The sequence below is a fragment of the Corythoichthys intestinalis genome, chromosome 14, assembly GCF_030265065.1.
Source record: "Corythoichthys intestinalis isolate RoL2023-P3 chromosome 14, ASM3026506v1, whole genome shotgun sequence".
In the NCBI taxonomy this organism is placed as follows: domain Eukaryota; kingdom Metazoa; phylum Chordata; class Actinopteri; order Syngnathiformes; family Syngnathidae; genus Corythoichthys; species Corythoichthys intestinalis.
Genome location: NC_080408.1, coordinates 17,088,839 through 17,116,203, shown reverse-complemented (window position 1 = coordinate 17,116,203; position 27,365 = coordinate 17,088,839). Strand labels below are relative to the sequence as shown.

Genomic DNA, 27,365 nt, shown 5'->3' with positions numbered 1-27,365 from the left:
GTTAGTGAGAGAGGGAAGCACTGCTACGACCCTACGTTCTTTCTTAATGTTTGTAAAATATTTACAGAGGCAACGCCTGTATGTATCATCTTTTGTGTTGTTGTTGTGTGTTTCCACTCGCAATCGGACACTTAAATCCAGTTGTGTAGTGGTTTGAACGATGTGCTAATGCTAGCGAACGCATGCTAATCGTGTTGTTATTACTGAATTCAGCAAATTATACCAACGTCTTCTGTATCGTCATTTCGGAGTTTAGCTAGCTGTGTATAGCTGTCTCGGTGAGGACAGTGCACTTGAGTCTATTCCCTCCCGATGCAGTTATCTCCACCTTCCCTCCCAATGCGGTTATCTCCACCTTGCAATGATTGCAAGTCGTGTTGTTGTAATTTTTCCTCGTGAAGTGAAGACACTTTCGAGCGTTTGAATCTACGTACTGTCATTGTTATGTTAACGGCTGCAATGCTCGTGCTAAACCATCGTAACCTTTCATTTTCACCCTCTTTCCTGGTGAAGTGTTGCCATACTTTGGAGCGGGTGGTTCTTGGCGCCATGCTAGTTTGATGCGTCTGGACAACAAGACAGTCACGATGCAATATGCGTCTTCAGGACTCGTTAAAGGGATGGTTAAGGCTTTTTCATTGTGATGTCGAGGCCTCGAAACACGCGGAACCGGTTCGGAATTGGAATCGGATTTTGATTCCCATCCCTACTCATTACATACCTCATTCACTGTGCTGAAGCTGTGTGCCTTTGTGAACCAGAAGCACTGTGTGAGCCATACATGATATGGCAGTGCCTTATTGGTACTTTGTACTTGCACTTGCTCCAAAAAAAATGATTGCACTATTTTGATTTCGACAATATTGTAGTGCAACTAGGGGTGTGACAAAATATCGAAATGGTGATATATCGTGATACTTTGTATCCCAAAACATTATCGATATGCTCCTGCCAAGAATCGAGATATCGTTTTAAAAAGGTGTCAATTTCTAAGAAATAAATCAATAAAAAGGAACCAACAAGTTGCTACCAAAATCTTCCACCATAATAGTGTCTCATTGATGGTGCATGATGCCCATTTAGACTGGGAACGTGCATTCATTCAAAACCAGAGCATTCACAGTCATTTTGTCCGATTTTCAGGGCATTTACAGGTCACTTGCAGTTCATGTTTGAGTCACTGCCTATTCATTTGGGTGATTCCTAGGTCACGTCTTGTTCTGGAACTCAAAATAAACAGGCAGTGACCCGTAAAATGCCCCAAAATCAACAGGAAGTAACTGAACATCAACAGGTAAATGACCTTAAATGGCCCAAAATGACCTCATTGCCTGGCATTGGCTGCCACTGACGGCCATAGACGTTCAATCCGTTTGAAGTGGGAGGGATGGCAGCGAATGAACATTCGTTCATTCGCTGCCATCCCTCCCACTTCAAACGGATTGGATGTCTACTAGTAAAAAACTCATTCCAATTCACAGCAGAAGCTTGTTTTTCTGTTTATTAGTTTTTTGTAGAATATCCTAGAATGATTTCCTGACCAATGTATCGTCATACAATCGTTGTATCGCCATATTGTCAAGATCATCGTTATCATGAGCTTTGTATTGCAAATCGTATCGTATCGTGAGGTACCAAGAGGTTCCCACTTCTAAGTGCAATATAGGCACCTTTTTCCATAACTTCATTTTTCACAGAATGTTTATTGGAAAGTCTTGAAGTTGTTACATTTATCATTATTAAAGCATCCAGTGGGGCATCATAATACAATTAGCCATAATATGTTGAGTTCAAGACCGCATATATTTGTATCGGTTTCATATCGGTATTGGATTTTTGAAGTTGGACAATATCGAGATATCGGTTAAAATGTCATTATCGGGGAACTATTGTTCAACTATAGTGCAATTGAAAATACATGTTCGGTGCGGTAGAGTTAAAGTAAAGCTAAAGACTCTTTAAAGAGGGTTCACAGATGCAAAATTTTACCACCATTTTTTTCACCATTCTAAGCAAAACCCTCATTTTAAAGTACAGTGTCTTTATGAGAAAATTAGGGCTGTCAAAATTATCGCGTTAACGGGCGGTAATTAATTTTTTAAATTAATCACGTTAAAATATTTAACGCCAATTAACGCACATGACCCGCTCAGATTAAAATGACAGCAGTGTAATGTCCGCTTGTTACTTGTTTTTTGTTGTTTGGCGCCCTCTGCTGGCGCTTGGGTCCAAATAATTTTATGGGTTTGGGGAGTGAGCATGGTGTAATGACATCAACAATGGCGAGCTACTAGTTTATTTTTTGATTGAAAATTTTACAAATTTTGGATTTATCAAATTTAAATAATTACAAAAAAAAAAACAACAACAATCCAGGTTTCACCTCCACTCTTGTGTATTGATACTGGATTATAAATGAACTCAAACGCCATACATTTTTTCCCACCCCGAAATAAAACTACTGATACTGAATCATATGAGAAAACAATTTAATTGTTAGTGATACCAATGTTTTATCCCAACACTAAGACTAATCAATATTTGACCTTTGTGTATTCATAATAAATATATATATGGTGGTAAACACTCAGGTGACTTGAAGTTCCGCGCTGAGACCCCCAATTTGGCCAAATTTCATAATTTGTCCTTTATTATGCATGTGTGATACATCATTGCAAAGCTTAAAATCTCAATTTTCTGGGGAAAAAATTTGAACAGGAGGGCATTTTAAAACAAAAAAAAATTTAAACAGCAAAACCCTAACTAGAGGTGAGCGCACGCGAGAGCAGAATTAAAGACGCCATGATTTTTTCGAGATATTATCGCGTACTTACCTTGTTTCGATCCAAAAACCCCATGTTGCATGTATCATCGAGTGTCAAGACACAGATGTGAATGGCCACAGCCGGGTTTTGGGTTATTTTATGGGTGAAACATGGTAATATAACAACGGTTGCGATGCAGAAATCGCAGACATCAAGGTGTGGCCGAGATGTTCTTTTTCATATATTTACCCTTTTCAATGTTTTGTTTTCAATTTTTCTTTGTTTGGATCAATTATCACCTAACATATCGAGGAAAATGCGACAGAAACAAACAAAAAAGAAAATTAAGCATAGTTATGAGGTAGATATCTGTGACTTATTTAATAAGACCATTTTTTTTCATTGTGACGTAATTTGGTTAAAACTTTAAAATATGCGAGTGCATGATTTTCTAAAGTCGTTTTTTTTTTTTTTTTTTTTTAAACGAAATATTAGACATCAATTAATGATTCTAAGCTAAAAATGACAGACATTTTGAATAAGAAATATAATTACTTTCCTGCTTTTTATGGCTGAGTTGAAAAAAAAGTGGTTGTGCGACGTCTGTAAATGGGGGTTTCCAGGGTAAAACCGACAAATTGAAAATACCGGTAGCTTGGGGGCTTAATGCACCATGAATCTGCTATTGCAGGATATAGACATATTGTTCTATCAAATACAACAGTTCTTTTGGCTTAAAATACAGCAGTTTATTTTAAAGAGCGGTGCAAGAGCAGAAACTGCTTTTTCAGTCTTTTCTGTGTTTTCCGCCATATGTATAAGTTCCTTGCTTGTCTGTAGTCAAATAACATGTAAACGGTCAACATTCGAGTCAGAAAACTCAGAAAAAGAGAAAGGGGGAAAAAGGACTTGTAGATTTGTTTGCCACCATCTATTAAACTGCAGCAGTGGTGGCAGCAATTGAGGTAATGACACGGCTTGAACACTCAGGAAATCATTTTCATATCCCGCAGAAGCGAGACGCGATGATAGCTGGCGATAACCGACAATCAGTGCCCATCTTCGAGTGCTAAAGAAGAGGCTCGGGCTGGGGAAAGATTTTTTAAAAAAGGGGATGAGATTGAAAGAGGCGGGAATGCCAAGCTGGAGGCACACATGGAGGACAATATATAAATATCACGTTGTATCATACGGTTTTCTTTCTGTTTTGAAATTACTTTGACATTTTAAAGCCATACACATTCAAAGTTAGAAAAATACTGAAGTTTAACTTATGGGTTGGGAACCATGTGGATAAAAATAGTACCTTCACATAAGGGCTGCCACAAATGATTATATAATCGACTAATCACTAAAGGCGATTAGTCGACTAAACGAATTCAATATGAAACACATTGTTCCAGCAAGCATCTAATCTTATACATCCATCATCAGCTTTTAGCTTGAGGTATTTCAGGTATATGGACACTATCAAGACAATTCACCAATTTGCTGGCATTGACAGCACTAGAAGTCAAATCTATATCAACCAGGAGGGATGGCAGTGATAATTCTCCCCATTGCAGGACTCATAGACATCATCATTATTAACGGGTCAGCTCGGCCATGCACTGCGCAACTCCTTCAAGCAGGGGGCCGCCCAAATCAAAAGGAGCTTTTCACAAACGCACGCAGCGAACTAATTGTGGATTTCGATTCAAAACGTACGAAAGCTGTACCACATAGAAACAGGAAGGATTGTCTCGGGAGTGATTTGTTGGAGGATTCAAGGTAATTATTATATTTTTCGTACCATGCATGTATTTTGAAACGTTTTGAAAAAAAATGAGAAATTAACCGCTAAGGCATTGGCATCATAGTTCGCAATATTTACGTAAAATAAATGCTACCTGCCCATTTTTTTTTTTTTTTTTTTTTTGCTTTTCACCAAGAATCGAGACTATTTTACATCCATATCTATAAAGAATTCAGGGATTTAAGCATTTATTCACAAGAATTTCAACGTAAAAAGCTCTTTATTGTGGTAAGGTGGCGCCACAGTGAACTTAAAGACGAGCCGCCAATCGACATATTTACATAAAATACAGTGGGGAAAATAAGTACTTAGTCAAACACTAATTGTGCAAGTTCTCCCACTTGACAATATTAGAGAGGCCTGTAATTGTCAACATGGGTAAACCTCAACCATGAGAGACAGGATGTGGAAAAACCCCCAGAAAATCACATTGTTTTATTTTTAAAGAATTTATTTGCAAATCATGGTGGAATAAGTATTTGGTCAATACCAAAAGTTGATCTCACATCTCTACTTTGTTATGTACCCTTTGTTGGCAATAACGGAGGCCAAACGTTTTCTGTAACTCTTCACAAGCTTTTCACACACTGTTGCCTGTATTTTGGCCCATTCCTCCATGCAGATCTCCTCTAGAGCAGTGATGTTTTGGGGCTGTCGTTGGGCACCACGGACTTTCAACTCCCTCCACAGATTTTCTATGCCAGACATGTCCAAAGTGCGGCCCGGGGGCCAAATGCGGCCCGTGGTCAAATTTCATCCGGCCCCCAGCCTGTGTCATAAAATCAATAACGTCTGGCCCGCACACAGACCTAATAAATTGGTCAGCAGTACTGCTACCAGCATATGAAGTAGTTTACACAATAAATGCTGCTCCTCATTTACCCACTAAAAGGCAGCAGCACTCTAAGCAACATTACCCCGCGTGACCCTTTACTCCCAATTTTCTAAAATGGCGACAATAAACAAAAAAACAACAACAACAAAAAAAAGAAAGTTGACTGTGACGGCCGACGCTTCAAGGATAGGTGGAAATTGGACTATTTCAATTCAATTCAATTCAATTTTATTTATATAGCCCTGGATCACAACAACGTTGTCTCAAAGGGCTTTGCAGAGGCAATATGATACACAATCAGAAACAGCAAATGAAGCAAAAAAAGATGAATAAATAAATTCAATTCCTGGGTATCCCCCATCCTTAGACCCTCCATGTCGGCAAGGAAAAACTCCGAAAATTCCAGAGTCTTTGGGAGAAAATGAGAAACCTTGGGGAGTACCACAGTCAGGAGAGATCCACTCCCAGGACGGATAGACAGGACTATTTCTTCACTAAAATACGCAAAAACTGTCTGCCTCATTTGCAAAGAGACAGTCGCTGTTTTTAAAGAGTTCGATGTGAGGCGATATTACTAAACAAGACAAGATGACATGTACGACAAGATTACAGGGAAGATACGTAGCGACAATTTGAAGCAACTTAAAGCTAGTTTAATTTTACAGCAGCAGTATTTCGCAAGAGCCCAAGAGATGAAAGAGAACGCCACAAAGACTAGTTGCAAGATTTTGTGGAAATTATTAATTAAAAAAATAATAATAAAGCAAATGTGACACACAGAATGGTTTGCTAAAATTTGCATAAATATACTGTTCTACGTAAAGGATGTCAGCCAAGGTCGGCCCCCCACATTTTTACCACACCGATTCTGGCCCCCTTTGCAAAAAGTTTGGAGACCACTGTTCTATGCGGTTGAGATCTGGAGACTGGCTAGGCCACTCCAGGACCTTGAAATGCTTCTTACGAAATCACTCCTTTGTTGCCCTGGCTGTGTGTTTGGGATCATTGTCATGCTGAAAGACCCAGCCACATGTCATCTTCAATGCCCTTGCTGATGGAAGGAGATTTTCACTCAAAATCTCTCGATACATGGCCCCATTCATTCTTTCCTTTACACAGATCAGTCGTCCTGGTCCCTATGCAGAAAAACAGCTCCAAAGCATGATGTTTCCACCCCCATGCTTCACAGTGGGTATGGTGTTCTTCGGATGCAATTCAGTAATCTTTCTCCTCCAAACATGAGAACCTGTGTTTCTACCAAAAGGTTCTATTTTGGTTTCATCTGACCATAACACATTCTCCCAGTCATCTTCTGGATCATCCAAATGCTCTCCAGCGAACCGCAGACGGGCCTGGACGTGTACTGGCTTCAGCAGGGGGACACGTCTGGCAGTGCAGGATTTGAGTCCCTGGCAGCGCATTGTGTTACTGATAGTAGCCTTTGTTACTGTGGTCCCAGCTGTCTGTGGGTCATTCACTAGGTCCCCCAGTGTGGTTCTGGGATTTTTGCTCACCGTTCTTGTTATCATTTTGACACCACGGGGTGAGATCTTACATGAAGCCCCAGATCGAGGGAGATTATCAGTGGTCTTGTATGTTTTCCATTTTCTAATAATTGCTCCCACAGTTGATTTCTTTACACCAAGCATTTTACCTATTGCAGATTCAGTCTTCCCAGCCTGGTGCAGGTCTACAATTTTGTCTCTGGTGTCCTTTGGCAGCTCTTTGGTCTTGGCCATAGTGGAGTTTGGAGTGTGACTGACTGAGATTGTGGACAGGTGTCTTTTATACTGATAATGAGTTAAAACAGGTGCCATTAATACAAATAACGAGTGGAGCCTCGTTAGACCTCGTTAGAAGAAGTCATATCAAATAAGTCCTAAGACCTATTTGACAGCCAGAAATCTTGCTTGTTTGTAGGTGACCAAATACTTATTTTCCACTCTAATTTGGAAATAAATTCTTTAAAAATTAAACAATGTGATTTTCTGTTTTTTTTCCCCACAGTCTTTCTCTTATGGTTGAGGTTTACCCATGTTGACAATTGCAGGCCTCTCAAATCTTTTTAAGTAGGAGAATTTGCACAATTGGTGGTTGACTAAATACTTATTTGCCCGACTGTAAATGCTTCCTGCACAGGTTTTTTTAAATTTTATTTTAACCAAGAGTCTCTAGACTGTTGTGCGTCCATATCTATAAAGAATTCATGGATTTTAAGCATTTATTCACAAGAATTTCAACGTAAAATGCTCTTTGTTTTGGTAAGGCGGCGCCACAGTGAACTCAAAGACAATCAGCACATATGACATATTTACGTAAAATAAATGCTACCTGCACTTTTTTTTGTTTGTTTGTTTGCTTTTAACCAAGAATCGAGACTGTTTTACGTCCATATCTAAAGAGAATTCACGTATTTAAGCATTTACCCACAAGACTTTTCAACGAAAAAAGCTCTTTGTCTGTGATTCCACTCGGTCAGCTTTGACAACGCAGGCCCCCTATTTATCGGCCCCACGCCCCGTGTCCCGTCAATTACATTATGAAGTCTATGGCAGGGACTAATAAAGGCCTTTCCCATTGTATTGCTTTGAATGGCGTTTGATTGTACCCAAAGGACAAGGTTTGTGTTGATATCAAAGGCAACAAGTGCAAGCCTTCAGTTTGACAGGTGCGCACGTCTTATAACAGATGGCATTTAGAAAGGCAGCGCACGTTGTCCTGGGCTGCTTCTACATCAGCCTCGACATCCATTACCAAGTCAAAGACAAATGCTCAGGAGAGGGGGGAGGTTGCACCCATGCCCCCCTACCCCACACACACACCTATATACAATATCCATATACACACACAGGCTAGGCGGTACACCTTGGGGGCGTGGATAATCACCAGGATTTATTGAATGGTGCTGGCTGCTCCTCACTCCATCAAGTCCTTCTTTATAGGCCTGTTGATAAATGACGCTGCCACCCTGACTGAGGTTGTTGGAGGTGTTGGGGGATAGAATTGAAAGTACAAAATGAGGCACCGGACCGACCTGAGCTGTCTGATGAGCCCCCGACAAAGCTGTGAAGGTGGGAATAGATGGCTCATCGTCTTTCTTCAAAACAATAGAAATAGACCTCAATACATGTCTTGATTTGTCACGATGCAGGTGACTTGTCATTTCACACAGGGAACATATCGCACTATGTACTTTTTTGTGAAAAATCAAATGAAACTGTTCAATTCCCTGCAGCAAACTTGATCATCTCCCAGGCACAGTAGTTGGAATCACCAGCGTTGGGAATAACGCCGTTATAAATAACACAGTTACATAACGGCGTTATTTTTTCAGTAACGGGGTAATCTAATTATTTTTTCCGCCGTTACAACGCAATTACCGTTACTGACGGTGCGTTACTTACTCTGAATAAAATGAAGAAACTACCAGGCGTAGCGAGTCTACTCTGCTCTGTTTATTTGTCATCCAAGACTTGAACCTGAACGCACGGTTAAGGTTCGAGAATAGCGCACGTGTTTTATTTTGTGCTTTTTCTTCGCAAAGATATACCACACGGGACGTGCTGGCACTCCGTTTCTTCAATAGCACATATAAGTTCAACATTAACACAAACATAAGGCTCTCAGCAGGCCGTGTCTCTAACTCACTCCCGCATCATTTGAGCAAAACGATATTGGCACCGTGTGGACTTTAGGGTGCCTCGGATAATTCTGTATCAGAATATTACAGACGTACTTCTTGTGACTCCAGGCTGTTTGTCCCTGCTAATTCAATTAGACAATGCTTTCCAAAGCTTGCTAACATTTCTGTGTTTGCTACACCTGAATGCTAGCCTCGTTCCCATCCCCCACTGTGAGCCAGCAAGAATGCTGCTTCCATCTTGACCACGGCAGACACTTTGAGGGTGACGGGAGGAGTAGGGGGACGAGGCTACCTGAATGCACCACCTGGATAGATGCGATGAAAGTGATTTTGATTGGCTGAGGGTTAGAGTAATGTAGAGCTGAAACGAATACTCGAGCAACTTGAGTTTAAAAACTGATCCGAGTAATTTTATTCACCTCGAGGAATCGTTTAATTTTGCCAGCTCTAAGCATCACGTTTTGCCCGGACTACTTTTAATGCGGGACAACCCGTTGACGTCACGTGCGTAGAAGAAGAAGCAATAAAATAATTTTTAAAAAAACCAACTTACTGCAGCCGACAGCCGCTACAAACTACGCCGACGTTGCTAAAAACTACGCCCGCATGATGCTAGTGTGGTTGCAGCTAATGTCCGAGGCGTCTCATAGATATAGCATGCATTTAGAACTAGATGCAAAATGACAGACTCGGCCGCGTCTGGGCAGCGTTAGTAAACTTCTCAGTGCTGAGAAATATAACGTTACTGTCACTCGCTCACGTAACGTTAGCCCTTCGGAGGGCTAGGTTTCTATTGGTTATGACCACTGTCGATGCGTTGCTAACGTGTCTTACATACAGGCTTTATCTAATCTGTAAAAACACAGCACTGTAGAGTGATGAGGGTGTAAAATTAAAACATAATAGAGCTAACTGTCAGTTTTAGCTCAGTAGTCATTGCTGAATAAAACAAGTAGCACTGGTCCCTAATGTGCTCCAATACAGCAGGTATCATACATTTATTTTGAACACTGCAAAAACTCAAAATCCTATCAGTACTTACAGTTTAGACTAACTTAAAACTTAACTAGAACTTAAAAATAGCTTGACACAAATGGAAATTGAATTGAAACACGTGGGAAAAACACGTAGCTTTCAAGTGATGTGTGTTATCAAGCACAATTACATTTTTAAGTCAGAAATATGTTGTTGTTTTTTTATAAGATCTAGAAGTTTTTTGAGTGAAAGCAGTGGATTTTTCACATCTGAGATGCAATTGTTGGCTGTTTTCAACAATGTACGTCGAAAATAAAGACATTGATTGACTGAAAATGGTTCAATATTGGATTAAATGTCTTTTTTTCTCATGTATATTTATAATTGCTTTTACCTAAAAAAAAATGTTTTATCCGATTATTCGATTAATCGATAGAATTTACAGTCGATTACTCGATTACTAAAATATTCGATAGCTGCAGCCCTAGAGTCATGTGTCATGGTAAGCCAATCAGAGCCTGTGTTTTCACAAAAGAACCGGAACAGCGCGTGAGGCAAGCACACACACGCAAAACAGATGCAGAGAGATGTGATGGCAGAGCATTCAGAGGAACATTTGTCCTTTACGAGGTGGAGATAATAACACTATTTCAAGTCAAAATACTTGAAGTACAGTAGGCTATGTCTACTTGACCAGCTGTCTCAGGTTGTGAGAGATTTACTTGATTAAACTCACTTTATACTGTTTACTGCTGATTGGCATTTTATTATATTGTTTACTGTTTATTTTTGTTGCACTTCAATTGTAGGATAAATCTGTTGCTGGTGAGGTGCAATAAATATTACAAGGTTCTATAACACAACTACCTCTCTGTTCATCTCTATTCAACTGACTCGAATACTGCTCAGAAAAGTTCAAATTATTTGACATACACCAACTTTTTAACATAACGGAAATAATTACTTTCCCTGGTAACTAGTTACCTTTACTATAGAGTACGGCTGTCAAAATTAATGCGTTAACGGGCGGTAATTATTTTTTTTAATTAATCACAATAAAATATTTGACGCAATTAACGTACAAATTCCCCGCTCAAACAGATTAAAATGACAGCACAGTTAAATGTGTACTTGTTGTGTTTTTTAGAGTTTTGGCGCCCTCTGCTGGCGCTTGGGTGTGACTGATTTTATAGGCTTCAGCACCCATGAGCATTGTGTAAGTAATTATTGACATCAACAATGGCGGGCAATTAGTTTATTTTTTGATTGAAAATTTTACAAATTTTATTAAAACAAAAACATGAAGAGGGGTTTTAATATAAAATTTCTATAACTTGTATTAACATTTATCTTTTAAGAACTACAAGTCTTTCTATCCATGGATCGCTTTAACAGAATGTTAATAATGGTAATGCCATCTTGTTGATTTATTGTTATACTTAAGAAATACAGTACTTATATACCGTATGTTGAATATATATATCCATCTTGTGTCTTATCTTTCCATTCCAACAATAATTTACAGAAAAATATGGCATAGTTCATAGATGGTTTGAATTGCGATTAATTGCGATTAATTAATTTTGAAGCTCGATTAAAAATTTTAATCGTTTGACACCCCTACTATAGAGTAATTCAGTTACTAACTCAGTTACTTTTTGGAAGAAGTAGTGAGTAACTATAACTCATTACTTTTTTTTTAAAGTAACGTGCCCAACACGGGGAATCACTGCTTCGATGACACTTTACAAACTACCCAGCTGACTTTCCATGCTACACCAAGGTGGAATTACATACACCGCCTCGTCATTTTTAAACAAGCTGCAACACTATTTTGGTGTCCAAACAAATGCCGAACAAAATGAGATTTTGTTGCCTTCTCGCAGGAGCTGAAGGTCACGAGATTATTCATGTTTAGTCGGGACAGATTGGGATGAATGGCCCCAACCCGTAACGCCCTCCCCGGAACCCTCTCGACCAGGCCGCCAGTCAAACTGCGCAAGATGGATGACTCCGGCTGCCGAGGAAGCGGCTCTTGATCTCGTCCGGCTTCTCTCCCTGACAGGCCTCGGCTCCTAATTGAGCGGTTAGGACTGGCAGGGCTGGGTGCGATACATCACGGCGGCTCCAGACAGGACAGGACACTTCTTTGCTCTCCCCCTCGTTCGTCTGGGAAGCGCTAATGAAAATCTGTGGGGCCGCTTCTGTTGCTTTGCAAACTGAGCAATGTTTTCCACGACTAAAAAAAAAAAAGGACGCGAGGGCGAGGACATCAAACATTAACTTCGAGAGAAAGGCTGCATCGGCCTTGAGAGGTTTCACATCAAAAGCGGGGGCCTGTGCCATTGTTGTCAGCTGCTATTCGCTTGAAAGCGTAGTCGGCTTTAAAGTGTTTGTACAAACATTTTATTCTTGTTATCATCCTCACGTAGCTCACGGATCTCACAGCTTGCTAGCATTTTCGAAATATCTCCATTTTTCAGAATTTAGCAATGGCACTCTCACTTCCATTTTCGTGCCAAATTTAACAAGCTCCCTCTCTCAACGATCAGGCAGTGGCGCAGGCAGAGTAGCACCCGGGGTGGTAACTAACACTTTTCGGCAACACTGTCGAGGGCAGTAGTCACACGGAGAAAACCACTTGCAGCCCCGAGCGAAGGGGCGTATAAAACTTTTAACAACTGTAGTGGAGTTGTATTATCGAGTCCCAGTAGTGGAGAGTAAAGCCTTACAAATAGCTGTATAATTTAGTGCTGCCTTGAGATACGTGTGACAAGAGAATTTTTTTGCATTTACTTGTGGGCCAAGCGATGGTACTAATGGTACATTTGAGTTTTATAGTTTTTTGCCCTCATAAATAAGCATTAAAACGCTGCATGGACCGCGTGTTTATGTCCATATTGCCATCATTTCTTGTCCTTTTTCAAAACCGAAAGAACCACAATAGACTACATATCCCAGGAGCCAATTTGAGGTTAACCCTTTAACACCTAAGCCTATTTTGGCCGAATTTGCATGCATTTGATGTTGCCTTTATATTTCAAAGAAAAAATTGTTCACAACTGCCAAGTTGGGTCCCTTTTTTAAGGACACCTTGAGCTTCATGTCCAAACTGTTGTTTTGTTCACTGACCAATTATAATCCACATTTTGGACCCAAAAAGACAAAAAAAATCCCAAAATATTTTTTCAAAATTTGTAATGTTGATGTCCCATTGACAACCAAACATGCTCGACCAACCGTTTTGAAGCTTGATAATATTTATTTTACTTGTTAGGATAAACATTCAATAGAAAAAAATAAGATTGAATAGTTTTTATGTTTGACAATTCAACACAAACAGCAAATATGGTCATAGGCGTTTTTGGCCTTTACACATACTATGGTCAAAACGGGTTATATACAGTGCAAAATAGTGAGAAAAAAAATATATATATCATCTAACAAAAAGGATTTGGAGGATATCTCTTTGTGAATTTAGGTATTATACCCATCACCTTATCTAAAGTATATAGGTACATGCAATCAAGCTTCTCGAACACTCATCTTTATAAAAATTGAAAAGATTATAGTGAAGTAAAAATATATATAACATTGAAAAAAAGTATTTTCAAAAATATTGACAAGTAGTTCAGTTCAATTCAAATTTTTCTGGCATACGACCCAATAAAGTTTTCTTTTTTTTTTTTTTTTTTTTGTGAACTCAATAAAGCTTCTGCATGAACAGGTCAGGGAGCTGCGTCACACACAACGTCACACAGCCGTTTGCGGACTTTGCGCGCTGCTGTCAGCCTGTCACTTCTACTTGCCGAGACGCCGACTCATCCCAGGAAAACAACGACAAATACGGCTCATCTTCCTCCTTGAGTTTATGAAATAATGCATTAGCTTGCGCTAAATTTAGTTTTAGTTTCATTCTGCACGTTTCAAAGTCGCTCGCTCAAACCAACCGGTGTTGTGCCGAAATTGTCTCCTTTTCCTAAGTTGGCGCCTCGCTCGGAAATTTATAAAAAATGTCCACATTCGGTTCGTCCTTCTTGACATCACAACGGCTGTTGGGATATCTAGTCTTTTGTGCTGCTTTCGGTTTTGAAAAAGGACAAGAAATGATGGAAATATGGAGATAGATACATGGTCCATGCAGCGTTTTAATGCATATTTATGAGTGACATAAAACTAGAAAACTCAAATGACATTATCTCCCGTTTTTCGTGGTCGATTGACTTCAAATAAAAACTGGTGTGGACATCAACTTCCGCACTTTCAAATGAGACCAACCAGCGGCACGTGGGTGACGTAATTACAGCGTGACGAAGCTTCAAAGACGACATGCGTAATCGCGTCGCTGCCGACACGTTCGGTGATAAAGGGTTAAGAAGGACGGACAAAATGTGAACATTTTTAATAAATTGCAGAGCAAGGCGCCAGGGGAGGAAGCAACAGCCGGTTGGATTGAGCGAGCGACTTTGAAACGTTCGGAATGAATCGAAAACTAAATTTAGCGCAAAGTAATGCATTATTTCATCAACTCAAGGTAGAGGAGGAGCCGGATTTGTTGTTCGCATCGGCTGAGTCGGCGCTTCAGCAAGTGAAGGGTGACAACACTGCGCAAACATCGGAGACTGGGCTGTGTGACGTAGTCTCGCTATGTGTCCTGTTCAAGCGGAAAACTGAGTGAAATGCCTGAAAATTTTAACTGAACTAGTTTATTGTCAATATTTTTGAAAACACTTTTTTTCAATGTTTATATTGGATTTTTTTCTACACTACCAATCTTTTCAATTTGAATATACACTTACCGGCCACTTTATTACGTACACCTGTCCAACTGCTCGTTAACACTTAATTTCCAATCAGCCAATCACATGGCGGCAACTCAGTGAATTTAGGCATGTAGACATGGTTTAAGACAATCTCCTTCAGTTCAAACTTAGCATCAATATGGGGAATAAAGGTGATTTGAGTGACTTTGAACGTGACATGGTTGTTGGTGCCAGAAGGGCTGGTCTGAGTATTTCAGAAACTGCTGATCTCCTGGGATTTTCACCCACAACCATTTCTAGGGTTTACAGAGAATGGTACGAAAAAGAAAAAATATCCAGTGAGCGGCAGTTCTGTGGACGTAAATGCCTTGTTAATGCCAGAGGTCAGAGGAGAATGGCCAGACTGGTTCGAGCTGATGGAAAGGCAACAGTGACTCAAATAACCACCCGTTACTACGAACTTTGAGGCAGATGGGCTACAGCAGCAGAAGACCACGACGGGTGCCATTCCTTTCAGCTAAGAACAGGAATCTGAGGCTACAATTTGCACAAGCTCATTGAAATTGGACAATACAACATTGGAAAAACGTTGCCTGGTCTGATGAGTCTCGATTTCTGCTGCGACATTCGGATGGTAGGGTCAGAATTTGGCGTCAACAACATGAAAGCATGGCTCCATCCTGCCCTGTATCAACGGTTCAGGCTGGTGGTGGTGGTGTAATGGTGTGGGGAATATTTTCTTCGCACTCTTTGGGCCCCTTGGTACCAATTGAGCATCGTTGGAACGCCACAGCTTACCTGAGTATTGTTGCTGACCATGTCCATCCCTTTATGACCATAATGTACCCAACTTCTGATAGCTACTTTCAGCAGGATAATGCGCCATGTCATAAAGCTGGAATCATCTCAGACTGGTTTATTGAACATGACAATGAGTTCACTGTACTCAAATGGCCTCCACAGTCACCAGATCTCAATCCAATAGAGCATCTTTGGGATGTGGTGGAACGGGAGATTCGCATCATGGATGTGCAGCCGACAAATCTGCACCAACTTTGTGATGCCATCATGTCAATATGGACCAAACTCTCTGAGGAATGCTTCCAGCACCATGTTGAATCTATGCCACGAAGAATTGAGGCAGTTCTGAAGGCAAAAGGGGGTCCAACCCGTTACTAGCATGGTGTACCAAATAAAGTGGCCGGTGAGTGTAGATGTGTGTGTTCGAGAAGCTTGATTTCATGTATATACTTTTGATAAGGTAATAGGTACAATACCTCACCTCACAAAGATATCCTCTAAACCCTTTTTATGTTAGATGATATACTGTATATATATTTATATATATTTTCTTGGGTTTTTAAAATTATCGCGTTAACGGGCAGTAATTAATCATTTTAATTAGTCGAGTTAAAATATTTGACGCAATTAACGCACATGCCCCGCTCAAACAGATTAAAATGACAGCACAGTGTGATGTCCACTTGTTATTTGTGGGGGTTTTTTTGTGTTTTGTCGCCCTCTGCTGGCACTTGGGTGCGACTGATTTTATGGGTATCAGCACCATGAGAATTGTGTGAAAATTGACATCAACAATGCCGAGCTAGTAGTTATACAACTAGCTACTACTAGCTAAATAGCTACTATTTTTTGATTGAAAATTTAACAAATTTGATTAAAAACGAAAACATTAAGAGGGGTTTTAATATAAAATTTCTATAACTTGCCCTAACATTTCTTCATCTTTCTATCCATGGATCACTTTAACAGAATGTTAATGTTAATGCCATCTTGTTGATTTATAGTTATAATCAACAAATACAGTACTTATGTACAGTATGTTGAATGTATATATCCGTCTTGTGTCTTATCTTTCCATTCCAACAATAATTTACAGAAAAATATGGCATATTTTATAGATGGTTTGAATTGTGATTAATTACGATTAATTAATTTTGAAGCTGTGATTAACTCGATTAAAAATTTTAACCGTTTGACAGCCCTAATATTTTCACTATTACTACAAGGTATATAACCTGCTTTGACCATCGTATGTGTAAAGACCAAAAATGCCTAAGACCATAGCTGCCGTTTGTGTTAAATTATCAAACATAAAACTATTCAGTCTTATTGTTTTCTGTTGAATCTTTATCCTAACAAGTTGGATAAATATTACCAAGCTTCAAAACGGTTGGTTGACCATGTTTGGTTGTCAATGGGACATCAATATTAAAAATTTTGACAATAGATTTGGGGATTTTTTTTGGTCCAAAATGTTATTATTGGTCAGTGCCATATTTTTCTGCAAATTATTGTTGGAATGGAAAGATAGGACGGATATACGGATAGACGGATTGAAAGACTTGTAGTTCTTAAAAGATACATGTTATTACAAGTTATAGTAATTTTGTATTAAAACCCCTCTTAATGTTTTCGTTTTAATAAAATTTGGAAAAATTTTCAATCAAAAAATTAACTAGTAGCTCGCCATTGTTGATGTAGCAGAGCGTTGACGTCACACGGCCTGGGCTCCCTGCTGTTCTTCCGCAGTGTCTTTAACTATGTAAGGTAGTGATTGAAATACACCTCAAGGTGTCAATGGCGAGTTTTAAATTACTTAGAAATCAAGCCAATGAGTGTGTTTTGTCCCTCGACTGACGCTGTAGTTCCCTGTTTACTGGTCCATCCACGGTCATTTGAGTGCTGTCTTCACAGTGTACGAGACCTCTGATAGTTTGTATATTGTGACTAAATATTGCCATCCAGTGTATTTATTAAGCTAAACGAAATGTTTGAATAGAGTTTGACCAAAGTCTGAGTAAGTTTTATGTGTATTTTGCACAGCTATTTTGATTGGGAATGCCAGTTCTTTTGCATTGAGCACTCTTCTCTTTGTGAACATTATTTTTTTTTTTTTTTGAGCGATAGGAATATTATTTCTGTTGTGCTTTCACTAAATGATACTTATATTTGTTTTGAAGGAGTTGCCGAAGCTTATGCCAATAAACGGCGCGTTCCAATGAACACCTGTGTCCACTCGCCTTTCTCTGCCTCTTTGCTCTCATTGTGTAAAAACGGCACCATTGTAATCTGTTTGAGGCAATGCATGAGCGGGTCATTCGGCGCATGCGTTAAATTCGTCAAATATTTTAACGTGATTAATTTTAAAAATAAATTAACGTGATAAATTTGACAGTACTAATTTATCACCAAACTTTCCAGGAGGCACCTTTGAGTGAATTTGAGGTTGGGGCTGTGAGACTCCTAAAATAAACATCACCAATAGCGAATCCTGAAATGATCAACAAATTTTAGCGCTATTTTCCCACACACATTAGATCACTTGTTTCCATTTAAAGTAGATTAATGCAAGCAAATACATAGGTTATAAGTGGTGTATTGTAAGACATTTTGCTTCACTTGGGCTCTTTTTCCATGTGAAAAACGATTGAAGTTGTTTTAATACTCATCAACTGATTCAGACCAGAGAAAGCGACAACATGATGACCTTCCTATGTACAGGTTGAAAAGATGGACTTCATCTATTTCCTTGTTGTTTGCCCAGTGAGACATGTCTAATTAACGCTCCTGTGAAAGAAAAGCCTCTTCAACGCAAAGCATCGGCAGTCACATACAATAGCGAGCAATTATGTAACAGTACGGGGAAAATGAGTGAAAAGACCCTTGGGATTTGTTGGCCCTGGGGAAAAAAAAAAAAAACATGAAATTGAGTTCTGTGGGAGGACAACAATAAAAAGTATTTAAAAAAAAAATATTATCACAGCTAGTTGGAAGTAGAAAGGTGTTCTGTTCTGCTATAATGTCGGTTCAGCGAAAAGACGATTTGCACACCGCTCAAGGACGCTTCTTCAAACGAGTGCAGCTGGAGACCAGACAGTATAGGCTCTTCGTTATTGTTGTTTGCCTCATCTTCAGACACCACGTCATCTGTCTTCTTTAAGGCAGAAATGGATAAAGATCTGGTGTTGTCTACAATTTGGAGTCCGGAAACATTTACAAGCAGATTGTGAACTTTTGGCAGTTTTTTGGGAGACGTTTGTATAGGTTGCAGAATAAATTTTAGGAGATTGAAATAAGGCTTTGCTAAGATTGCACTTTCAAAATGGCATTAAATGTGAAGACAAAATAAAATTCCCGAGTGTTTCTTCAAACTATACAGAATTGCAATTTAAAAATAAAAAATATCTGGGCTTAACCGCAAAAAACGTTAAAAATAAATAAATAATAAATAAGTACAACAAAAAAACAATTGGCTAACTTGCATCGCATTGCACTGCATCCGCAAGCTTAAATGCTATAAATTGCTAACGTGTTTTTACGATGCTCTTAACAAATCGTTCATACACATATTCCCACAAAAGAAACAGCTAAATACAGTGGGGCAAATAAGTATTTAGTCAACCACAAATTGTGCCACTAAGTTCTCCCACTTGAAAATATTAGAGAGATCTCAAATTGTCAACATGAGTAAACCTCAACCATGAGAAACTGAATGTGGGGGAAAAAAACGAAGATCACATTGTTTGATTTTTTAAAAAGAATTTATTTGCAAATCATGGTGAAAAATAAGTACTTGGTCAATACCAAAAGTTCATCTCAATACTCAATTATGTGCACTTTGTTGGCAAAAACGGAGGCCAAATGTTTTCTGTAACTCTTCACAAGCTTTTCACACACTGTTGCTGGTATTTTGGCCCATTCCTCCATCCAGATCTCGTCTAGAGCAGTGATATTTTGGAGCTGTTGTTGGGCAACACGAACATTTTCATCTCCCTCCACAGATTTTCTATGGGGTTGAGATCTGGAGACTGGCTAGGCCACTCCAGGACCTTGAAATGCTTCTTACGAAGCCACTCCTTTGTTGCCCTGGCTGGGTGTTTGGGATCACTGTCATGCTGAAAGACCCAGCCACGTCTCATCTTCAATGCCCTTGCTGATGGAAGGAGATTTTCACTCAAAATCTCTCGATACATGGCCCCATTCATTCTTTCCTTTACACAGATTAGCCGTCCTGGTGGCTTTGCAGAAAAACAGCCCCAAAGCATGATGTTTCCACCCCCATGCTCCACAGTGGGTATGGTGTTCTTCTGATGCAATTCAGTATTCTTTCTCCTCCAAACACGAGAACCTGTGTTTCTACCAAAAAAGTTCTATATTGGATTAATCTGACCATAACACATTCTCCCAGTCCTCCTCTGCATCATCCAAATGCTCTATAGCGAACCGCAGACGGGCCTGGACGTGTACTGGCTTCAGCAGGGGGACACATCTGGCAGTGCAGGATTTGAGTCCCTGGCGGCGCATTGTGTACTGATAGTAGCCTTTGTTATTGTGGTCCCAGCTCTCTGTAGATCATTCACTAGGTCCCCCCGTGTGGTTCTGGGATTTTTACTCACAGTTCTTGTTATCATTTTGACACCACGGGGTGAGATCTTGCACGGAGCCCCAGATCGAGGGAGATTACCAGTGGTCTTGTATGTCTTCCATTTTCTAATGTCTTTGTCTCTGGTGTCCTTCGACAGCTCTTTGGTCATGGCCATAGTGGAGTTTGGAGTGTGACTAACTGAGATTGTGGACAGGTGTCTTTTATACCAATAAAGAGTTAAAACAGGTGCCATTAATACAGGTAACGAGTGGAGCCTCGTTAGACCTCGTTAGAAGTTAGACCTCTATGACAGCCAGAAATCTTGCTTGTTTGTAGGTGACCAAATACTTATTTTCCACTCTAATTTGCAAATAAATTCTTTAAAAATCAAACAATGAATGATTTTCTGTTTTTGTTTTTTCCACATTCTGTCTCTCATGGTTGAGGTTTACCTATGTTGATAATTACAGGCCTCTCTAATCTTTTCAAGTAGGAGAACTTGCACAATTGGTGGTTGACTATATACTTATTTGCCCCACTGTATACCTCAAAACTAAATTAAGAATGCATAAAAAAACATATTAGCTCAAACAAAAACTTAGGTTATGTTGGTCTTAACAAAAAGCAGCTGGATTCAGCCATGTTAAATGTCATATTCACTGTTGCCACCAGAGGGCAGTGTATACACCCAAATCATTAAACCTAAATGCAAACACTTTCAAAACGAACCATGGTAACGCCACTCTAATTAAACAAATACTCAAAGCGGCAAAATTTGATTCAAAACTTTTTTTAGTACTCAAATTACTCAAGTTAATCGATTAATAGTTGCAGCACTAAATGTTACATATAATTTTGTGACATTAGACATTACAAATCATATTGGAATGCCTACACAACTTTTTAAAAATCTGTAATCATCAATAAAAAAGCATATTGGGTCATTAAATTAAATAAAACTGAGGAAAACACGTGTTTTTTGATCTGAGAAATTCTCATCAATAAACACATTCTAAAGATTGGAAAATCTGAACTTTTGACGGTTTTCCGAGTCGCAAAGTGTCAACTTTTTATGCAAAACATGAAATTTCCATGGATAACTACCAATACGCAATTGACAAGTTCCGTAAAAGGAATTCATTTCAGTTCAGAATCCTGTCGTTACAAAGACTTTTGAAGTATATTCATGCGAATTTTAAACTTCTGACTACAGATGTGCTTGTGTCCAATTCTTTACCAGCACTCACTTCGACCAGCCACTGGCATACAAGCACATTAGATTTTCCATTCCAAATCTGTTGTCGAGTAAGAAAAACATTCTTACCGGCTCATTTGCAAAGCGGCCTCGCTGATAGCCGCATGCTAACAATCATCACGGCGGCTGTTTGTCACCTCCACTTGGGAGCCTCTGGAGAACTCAAGTAGCATTAAATTAGTGCCACTGCTCAGCAATCTCTCTCCTCGTGTTTATAAATTCAAACAGAAGTGCTTCTCAAGGTCTTTAAATGTTTTCTATTCACCGCCTTTAATTATTCATGCGCTATCTGCTATAATTTTTCTCACTGATATTTTTTTACCGCTCCTCCCACTCCCTCCATCCTTTTTGCTAAATTATGGATGTTGCGCTCCCCTCGCTCGCTCGGAAGCGCTCATTCAGTCGTCTCGAGTCGCTCATAACATCTCCCCAAACACGCCAGCCGAGACGCGATTTATTCGCCGTTTTCAGCCCCTCCCGTAAAAGCTTTATCTTGGATTTCACGCGTCTCCTGAGTGGGGCGGCGGTGAGCGTTTCGCAAAGTGCTTCACTTTGATTTACGCTTCCTGACAGGGTGGATTCTTTTTGGAAATGACAGTACATGAAGATTTACACTGAACGGGGTGTTTGTGTCGAAATAAGGGGTTGTTGTCATCTGTACTTTTTTACTAGGTACTGATAAGACTGCTAAGATAGCATCTTACCCTAACTAGCTAGCTACAGTGGGGCAAATAAGTATTTAGTCAACCACTATTTGTGCAAGTTCTCCCACTTAAAAATATTAGAGAGGCCTGTAATTGTCAACATGGGTAAACCTCAACGATGACAGACAGAATGTGTAAAGAAAAAAAAAAAAACAGAAAATCACATTGTTTGATTTTTAAAGAATTTATTTGCAAATCATGGTGGAAAATAATTATTTGGTCAATACCAAAAGTTCATCTCAGTACTTGGCAAAACATTTTCTGTAACTCTTCACAAGCTTGCTGATGTTTTGGCCCATTCCTCTATGCAGAGCTGCTCTAGAGCAGTGATGTTTTGAGGCTGTCGTTGGGCAACATGGACTTTCCACTCCCACCACAGATTTTCTATGGGGTTGAGATCTGGAGACTGGCTAGGCCACTCCAGGACTTTGAATTGCTTCTTACGAAGCCGCTCCTTTGTTGCCCTGGCTGTGTGTTTGTGATCATTGTCATGCTGAAAGACCCAGCCACGTCTCATCTTCAATGCCCTTGCTGATGGAAGGAGATTTTCACTCAAAATCTCTCGATACATGGCCACATTCATTCTTTCCATTACACAGATAAGTCGTCCTGGCCCCTTTTCAGAAAAACAGCCCCACGCTTCACAGTGGGTATGGTGTTCTTCGGATGCAATTCAGTATTCTTTCTCCTCCAAACACGAGAACCTGTGTTTCTACCAAAAAGTTCTATTTTGGTTTCATCTGACCATTACACATTCTCCCAGTCCTCTTCTGGATCATCCAAATGCTCTCTAGTGAACCGCAGACGGGCCTGGACGTGTACTTTCTTCAGCTGGGGGACACGTCTGGCAGTGCGGGATTTGAGTCCCTGACTGCGTATTGTGTTACTGATAGTAGCCTTTGTTACTGCAGTCCCAGCTCTCTGTAGGTCATTCACTAGGTCCCCCCCTGCGTGGTTCTGAGATTTTTGCTCACCGTTCTTGTTATCATTTTGACACCACGGGGTGAGATCTTGCATGGAGCCCTAGATCGAGGGAGATTATCAGTGGTCTTGTATGTCTTCCATTTTCTAATAATTGCTCCCATAGTTGATTTCTTTACACCAAGCGTTTTACCTATTGCAGATTCAGTCTTCCCAGCAGGTCTGCAATTTTGTCTCTGGTGTCCTTCGACAGCTCTTTGGTCTTGGCCATCGTGGAGTTTGGAGTGTGATCGACTGAGGTTGTGGACAGGTGTCTTTTATACCGATAATGAGTTAAAACAGGTGCCATTAATACAGGTAACGAGTGGAGCCTCGTTAGACCTCGTTAGAAGAAGTTAGACCTCTTTGACAGCCAGAAATCTTTGTTTGTTGGTGACCAAATACTTATTTTCCACTCTAATTTGGAAATTAATTCTTTAAAAATCAAACAATGTGATATTCTGTTTTTTTTCCCACATTCTCTCATGGTTGAGGTTTACCCATGTTAACAATTACAGGCCTCTCTAATCTTTTCAAGTAGGAGAACTTGCACAATTGGTGGTTGACTAAATACTTATTTGCCCCACTGTACATTGGCGTTTAACCTAAAAAGGAAATAAATAAGAACATCTCATAAAACATCAGAGTACAAACTGAGTGATGATGTAGACCAGTATTTACACTTATGGTGCTAGCTCAATACAATTCCCAATTTACATAAAGTTGAGATATAATCTAATAGGTAAATAAAAAATAAACTGACTAGAAATTGTAGGCGCTTTCACACTTGTACTGTTTGGCCAGTTTGAAACCGACCAGAGTTCTTTTTCTCACATAGTACGCTTCGTTTTGAAAATATGAACGCACATTCGACCTTTAGTTCAGACCAAACAAACAAACAAACGCTGGTCCTCTCAAAAATCGTGGGTCTTGGTCCGCTTTAAGCGCACTCTGCTTCACTTGTGAATGCAACCGGAGCAGGGTCTGCTTTTGCTACTTTAAGTGCAGCATCACAGCGTGGATCTGAGCCATGGCCAAATGTTGTTGTGCTGTGCTAAGCAGTTGCATTTCATACACGGAATCGGGTTCTACTGTGGTTGTGTTTTGCAAGCTGTTGCTGAAAGTACCGTGTGAGAGTGACAGTGGCGGAGCCGCTCGGGGCAGCTGTTTCGTTATTCTCGCTCTCCTGGGAGTGGCGACAATTTGACAGTCCAAAAAGTCACGAAAGTGAGAGCGATCGCGGGTCTGTGTGACTTGGGGTACCACGGGGTTCCCTTTCGTGGTTTAATTTGCCTCAATGCAATGTTTATACGTATACTCCAGTTTGCTTGGCATTGAGTCAGGAGGGAGCGACCCTGCCGCTGGCCGAGTGGCGACTTGCTATGTAATGCTACATTACGTGCGGTGTCAAAGCACCACGCTGTGACGCTCCATCCCAGGAGGGAGGTATTTCCTCTTCTATTTGTCCAATCATTGAGTGCGCCTTTTGTCCACGTGATGCTACTCGGAAAATTCTGCTGGCGCGGTGTGAATGCTGAACCTTTTTAACAACTCATTTGCAAGTGTTGCTGCGAGTTAGCTCTCTAACCGCACCCTGGGCCTCTTGGTCTAGTGCAGTGGGTCTTTACCTGTGTTTGATCGAAACCCAGGGGTTCGGTTTAGTTAGGTCTAAGGGGGTTCGGCGAAGGTAAAGAAACACAGAGCCCTATTTTCATATGCTAATTAAAGCATTGTGGCTTTTTACACCCGATTTTGGACTGGGTTCCTCCCAATTTACAGGCTTAATCCATTTTTTTTAACTGATAGTCCTCGATCTGACGGGAGGAGGCACTGGTTTGCTCAGTGGAAGGTTGACTTACACTTGGTATGAGGGAATACAACAGACCAATGAGCAGTGTGGTCTCAAATTTTGACCTGTTTATAAAACATGCTGTCAAAATGAGAATTATCAATGAGAATTTGCCTAATTATTAGCTTGCTAGCTTGGATATATTGATTTTGAATTTGACAAAAAAGTGCTTTATTATCTAATTCTGATGGGTTTGGTGAATCCAGATGTGAAACTTGTGGGGTTCGGTACCTTTAGCAAGGTTAAGAACCACTGGTCTAGTGTGAAAGTGCCCTTAATGTTCAAACTAGAGCTGCACATTTAACCTACATCAAATTGACAATGAGGATTTACTACTGCGGTTATCTAATCTCATGAAGCTGATTTTTTTATTTATTTTTTTTCACCTAGCTCGCATTTGAGTGACTTTAGTGACAAACCTATTCGGCAATAGCTTAGAAATCAAGCCTTGTTTATAGCATGTTCAGGCACTAGTTGCAAAACCAGCACTATTGGGAAAAAATGAACGATCATCAAAAATCTGCACATTGGCACCAGAATGAACTTGTTCACGACACCAAAATTCACCAAGTTTAGTTTACTTTCCCCCAAAATATGAACTAATTCAGGTACAACAATGCCCACCCCACTATTTGCATTGCGATAACCCTCAAATGAATGACTCTTTCTTGGTCCCAGCTTTGTGACCTCTTTTGTGGCAGTGCATTATGTCCACACTGACTCCAAACACCTGCTCAGACTCCACATGTATCACGTCAGTGACCTCGCTCCCATCTGCGCTCAGTCGCGCCATGTGGGAGCCGGCCTCATCTGCTTGGTTTTTGGTTTGGCATTCAAGGCCGTGTGGGAGGGAATCTGCTTTTTAATTGGGGATCAGCCATTGCTTATAGGGAGGAGTTTGTAGTCAGTCACATCTAGCTAGTTACTCAGTAGTTAGACTTAAGAATGTAATAAAACTGTGGCTTTTGTCACAAGTGTTCTAATATGACTACAAAGTAGCAGTAATATTAGAATAAACTCACCAGCACATCTGGTCCGGGCTCTTAGTGGTGGTCCGGGTGCACCAGTGCCACCTTCCAGAGGCCTGGTGAGGAGCACGCTGATCTCATACTCTGTGTCGGGGTCCAGGTGTCCAATCTTGTGCGTGGTCTTGTCAACGGGCTGCAGGTCGTACATGGTGCCCGACACAGTCCGGTACTCTACCTCTCGGTCCACGATGGGGCCATCACCATTGATGGAGTTGGCATTAAGCTGAATCCAAAGGTAGGTTGCGCCCACGGCTGTCAGCTGGGGTGGCGCGATTGGCACTGGAGGCTCTGGAAAGGTAACAGATGGGTTTAAGTTTGGTGTCTGCTGAGCATGTTCAAGCTGAAAACACAGTTACAGGTAGTATCAGAGCTAGAGCAGACACTGGCAATTGCAGTGGGGCAAATAAGTATTTAGTCAACCACTAATTGTGCAAGTTCTCCCACTTGAAAATATTAGAGAGGCCTGTACTTGTCAACATGGATAAACCTCAACAATGACAATGTGGAAAAAAAAAAAAAATCTTATTGTTTGATTTTTAAAGAATTTATTTGCAAATCATGGTGGAAAATAAGTATTTGATCAATACCAAAAGTTCATCTCAATACATTGTTATTTTTCACACACTGTTGATGGTATTTTGGCCCATTCCGCCATGCAGATCTCCTCTAGAGCAGTGATGTTTTGGGGCTGTCGTTGGGCAACACGGACTTTCAACTCCCTCCATAGATGTTCTATGAGATCTGGAGACTGGCTAGGCCACTCCAGGACCTTGAAATGCTTCTTACGAAGCCACTCCTGTGTTGCCCTGGCTGTGTGTCTGGGATCATTGTAATGCTAAAAGACCCAGCCACGTCTCATCTTCAATGCCCTTGCTGATGGAAGGAGATTTTCACTCAAAATCTCCCGATACATGGCCCCATTCATTCTTTCCTTTACACAGATCAGTTGTCCTGGTCCCTTTGCAGAAAAACAGCCCCAAAGTATGATGTTTCCACCACCATGCTTCACAATGGGTATGGTGTTCTTCGGATGCAATTCAGTATTCTTTCTCCTCCAAACACGAGAACCTGTGTTTCTACCAAAAGGTTCTATTTTGGTTTCATCTGACCATAACACATTCTCCCAGTCTTCTTCTGGATCATCCAAATGCTTTCTAGCGAACCGCAGACGGGCCTGGATGTGTACTGACTTCAGCAGGGGGACACGGCAGGATTTGAGTCCCTGGCGGCGCATTGTGTTACTGATAGTAGCCTTTGTTACTGTGGTTACAGCTCACTGTAGGTCATTCACTAAGTCCCCTCGTGTGGTTCTGGGATTTTTGCTTACCTTTTTTGTTATCATTTTGACGCCACTGGGTGAGATATTGCATGGAGCCCCAGATCGAGGGAGAATATCAGTGGTCTTGT

General features: G+C 40.4%; 1 protein-coding gene across 8 annotated transcripts in view; it reads right to left on the bottom strand.

The window, feature by feature from the left end:
* The window catches only part of LOC130929769 (receptor-type tyrosine-protein phosphatase mu-like), a 468,571-nt gene that overhangs the window by 254,793 nt on the left and 186,413 nt on the right, over nucleotides 1–27,365 (bottom strand). For all 8 annotated transcript variants that reach the window (XM_057857249.1, XM_057857247.1, XM_057857248.1 and 5 more), the window contains exon 7: nucleotides 25,953–26,246. In XM_057857249.1, coding sequence (XP_057713232.1) covers nucleotides 25,953–26,246 — 294 coding nt within the window. The remainder of the gene's footprint in view (nucleotides 1–25,952; nucleotides 26,247–27,365) is intronic.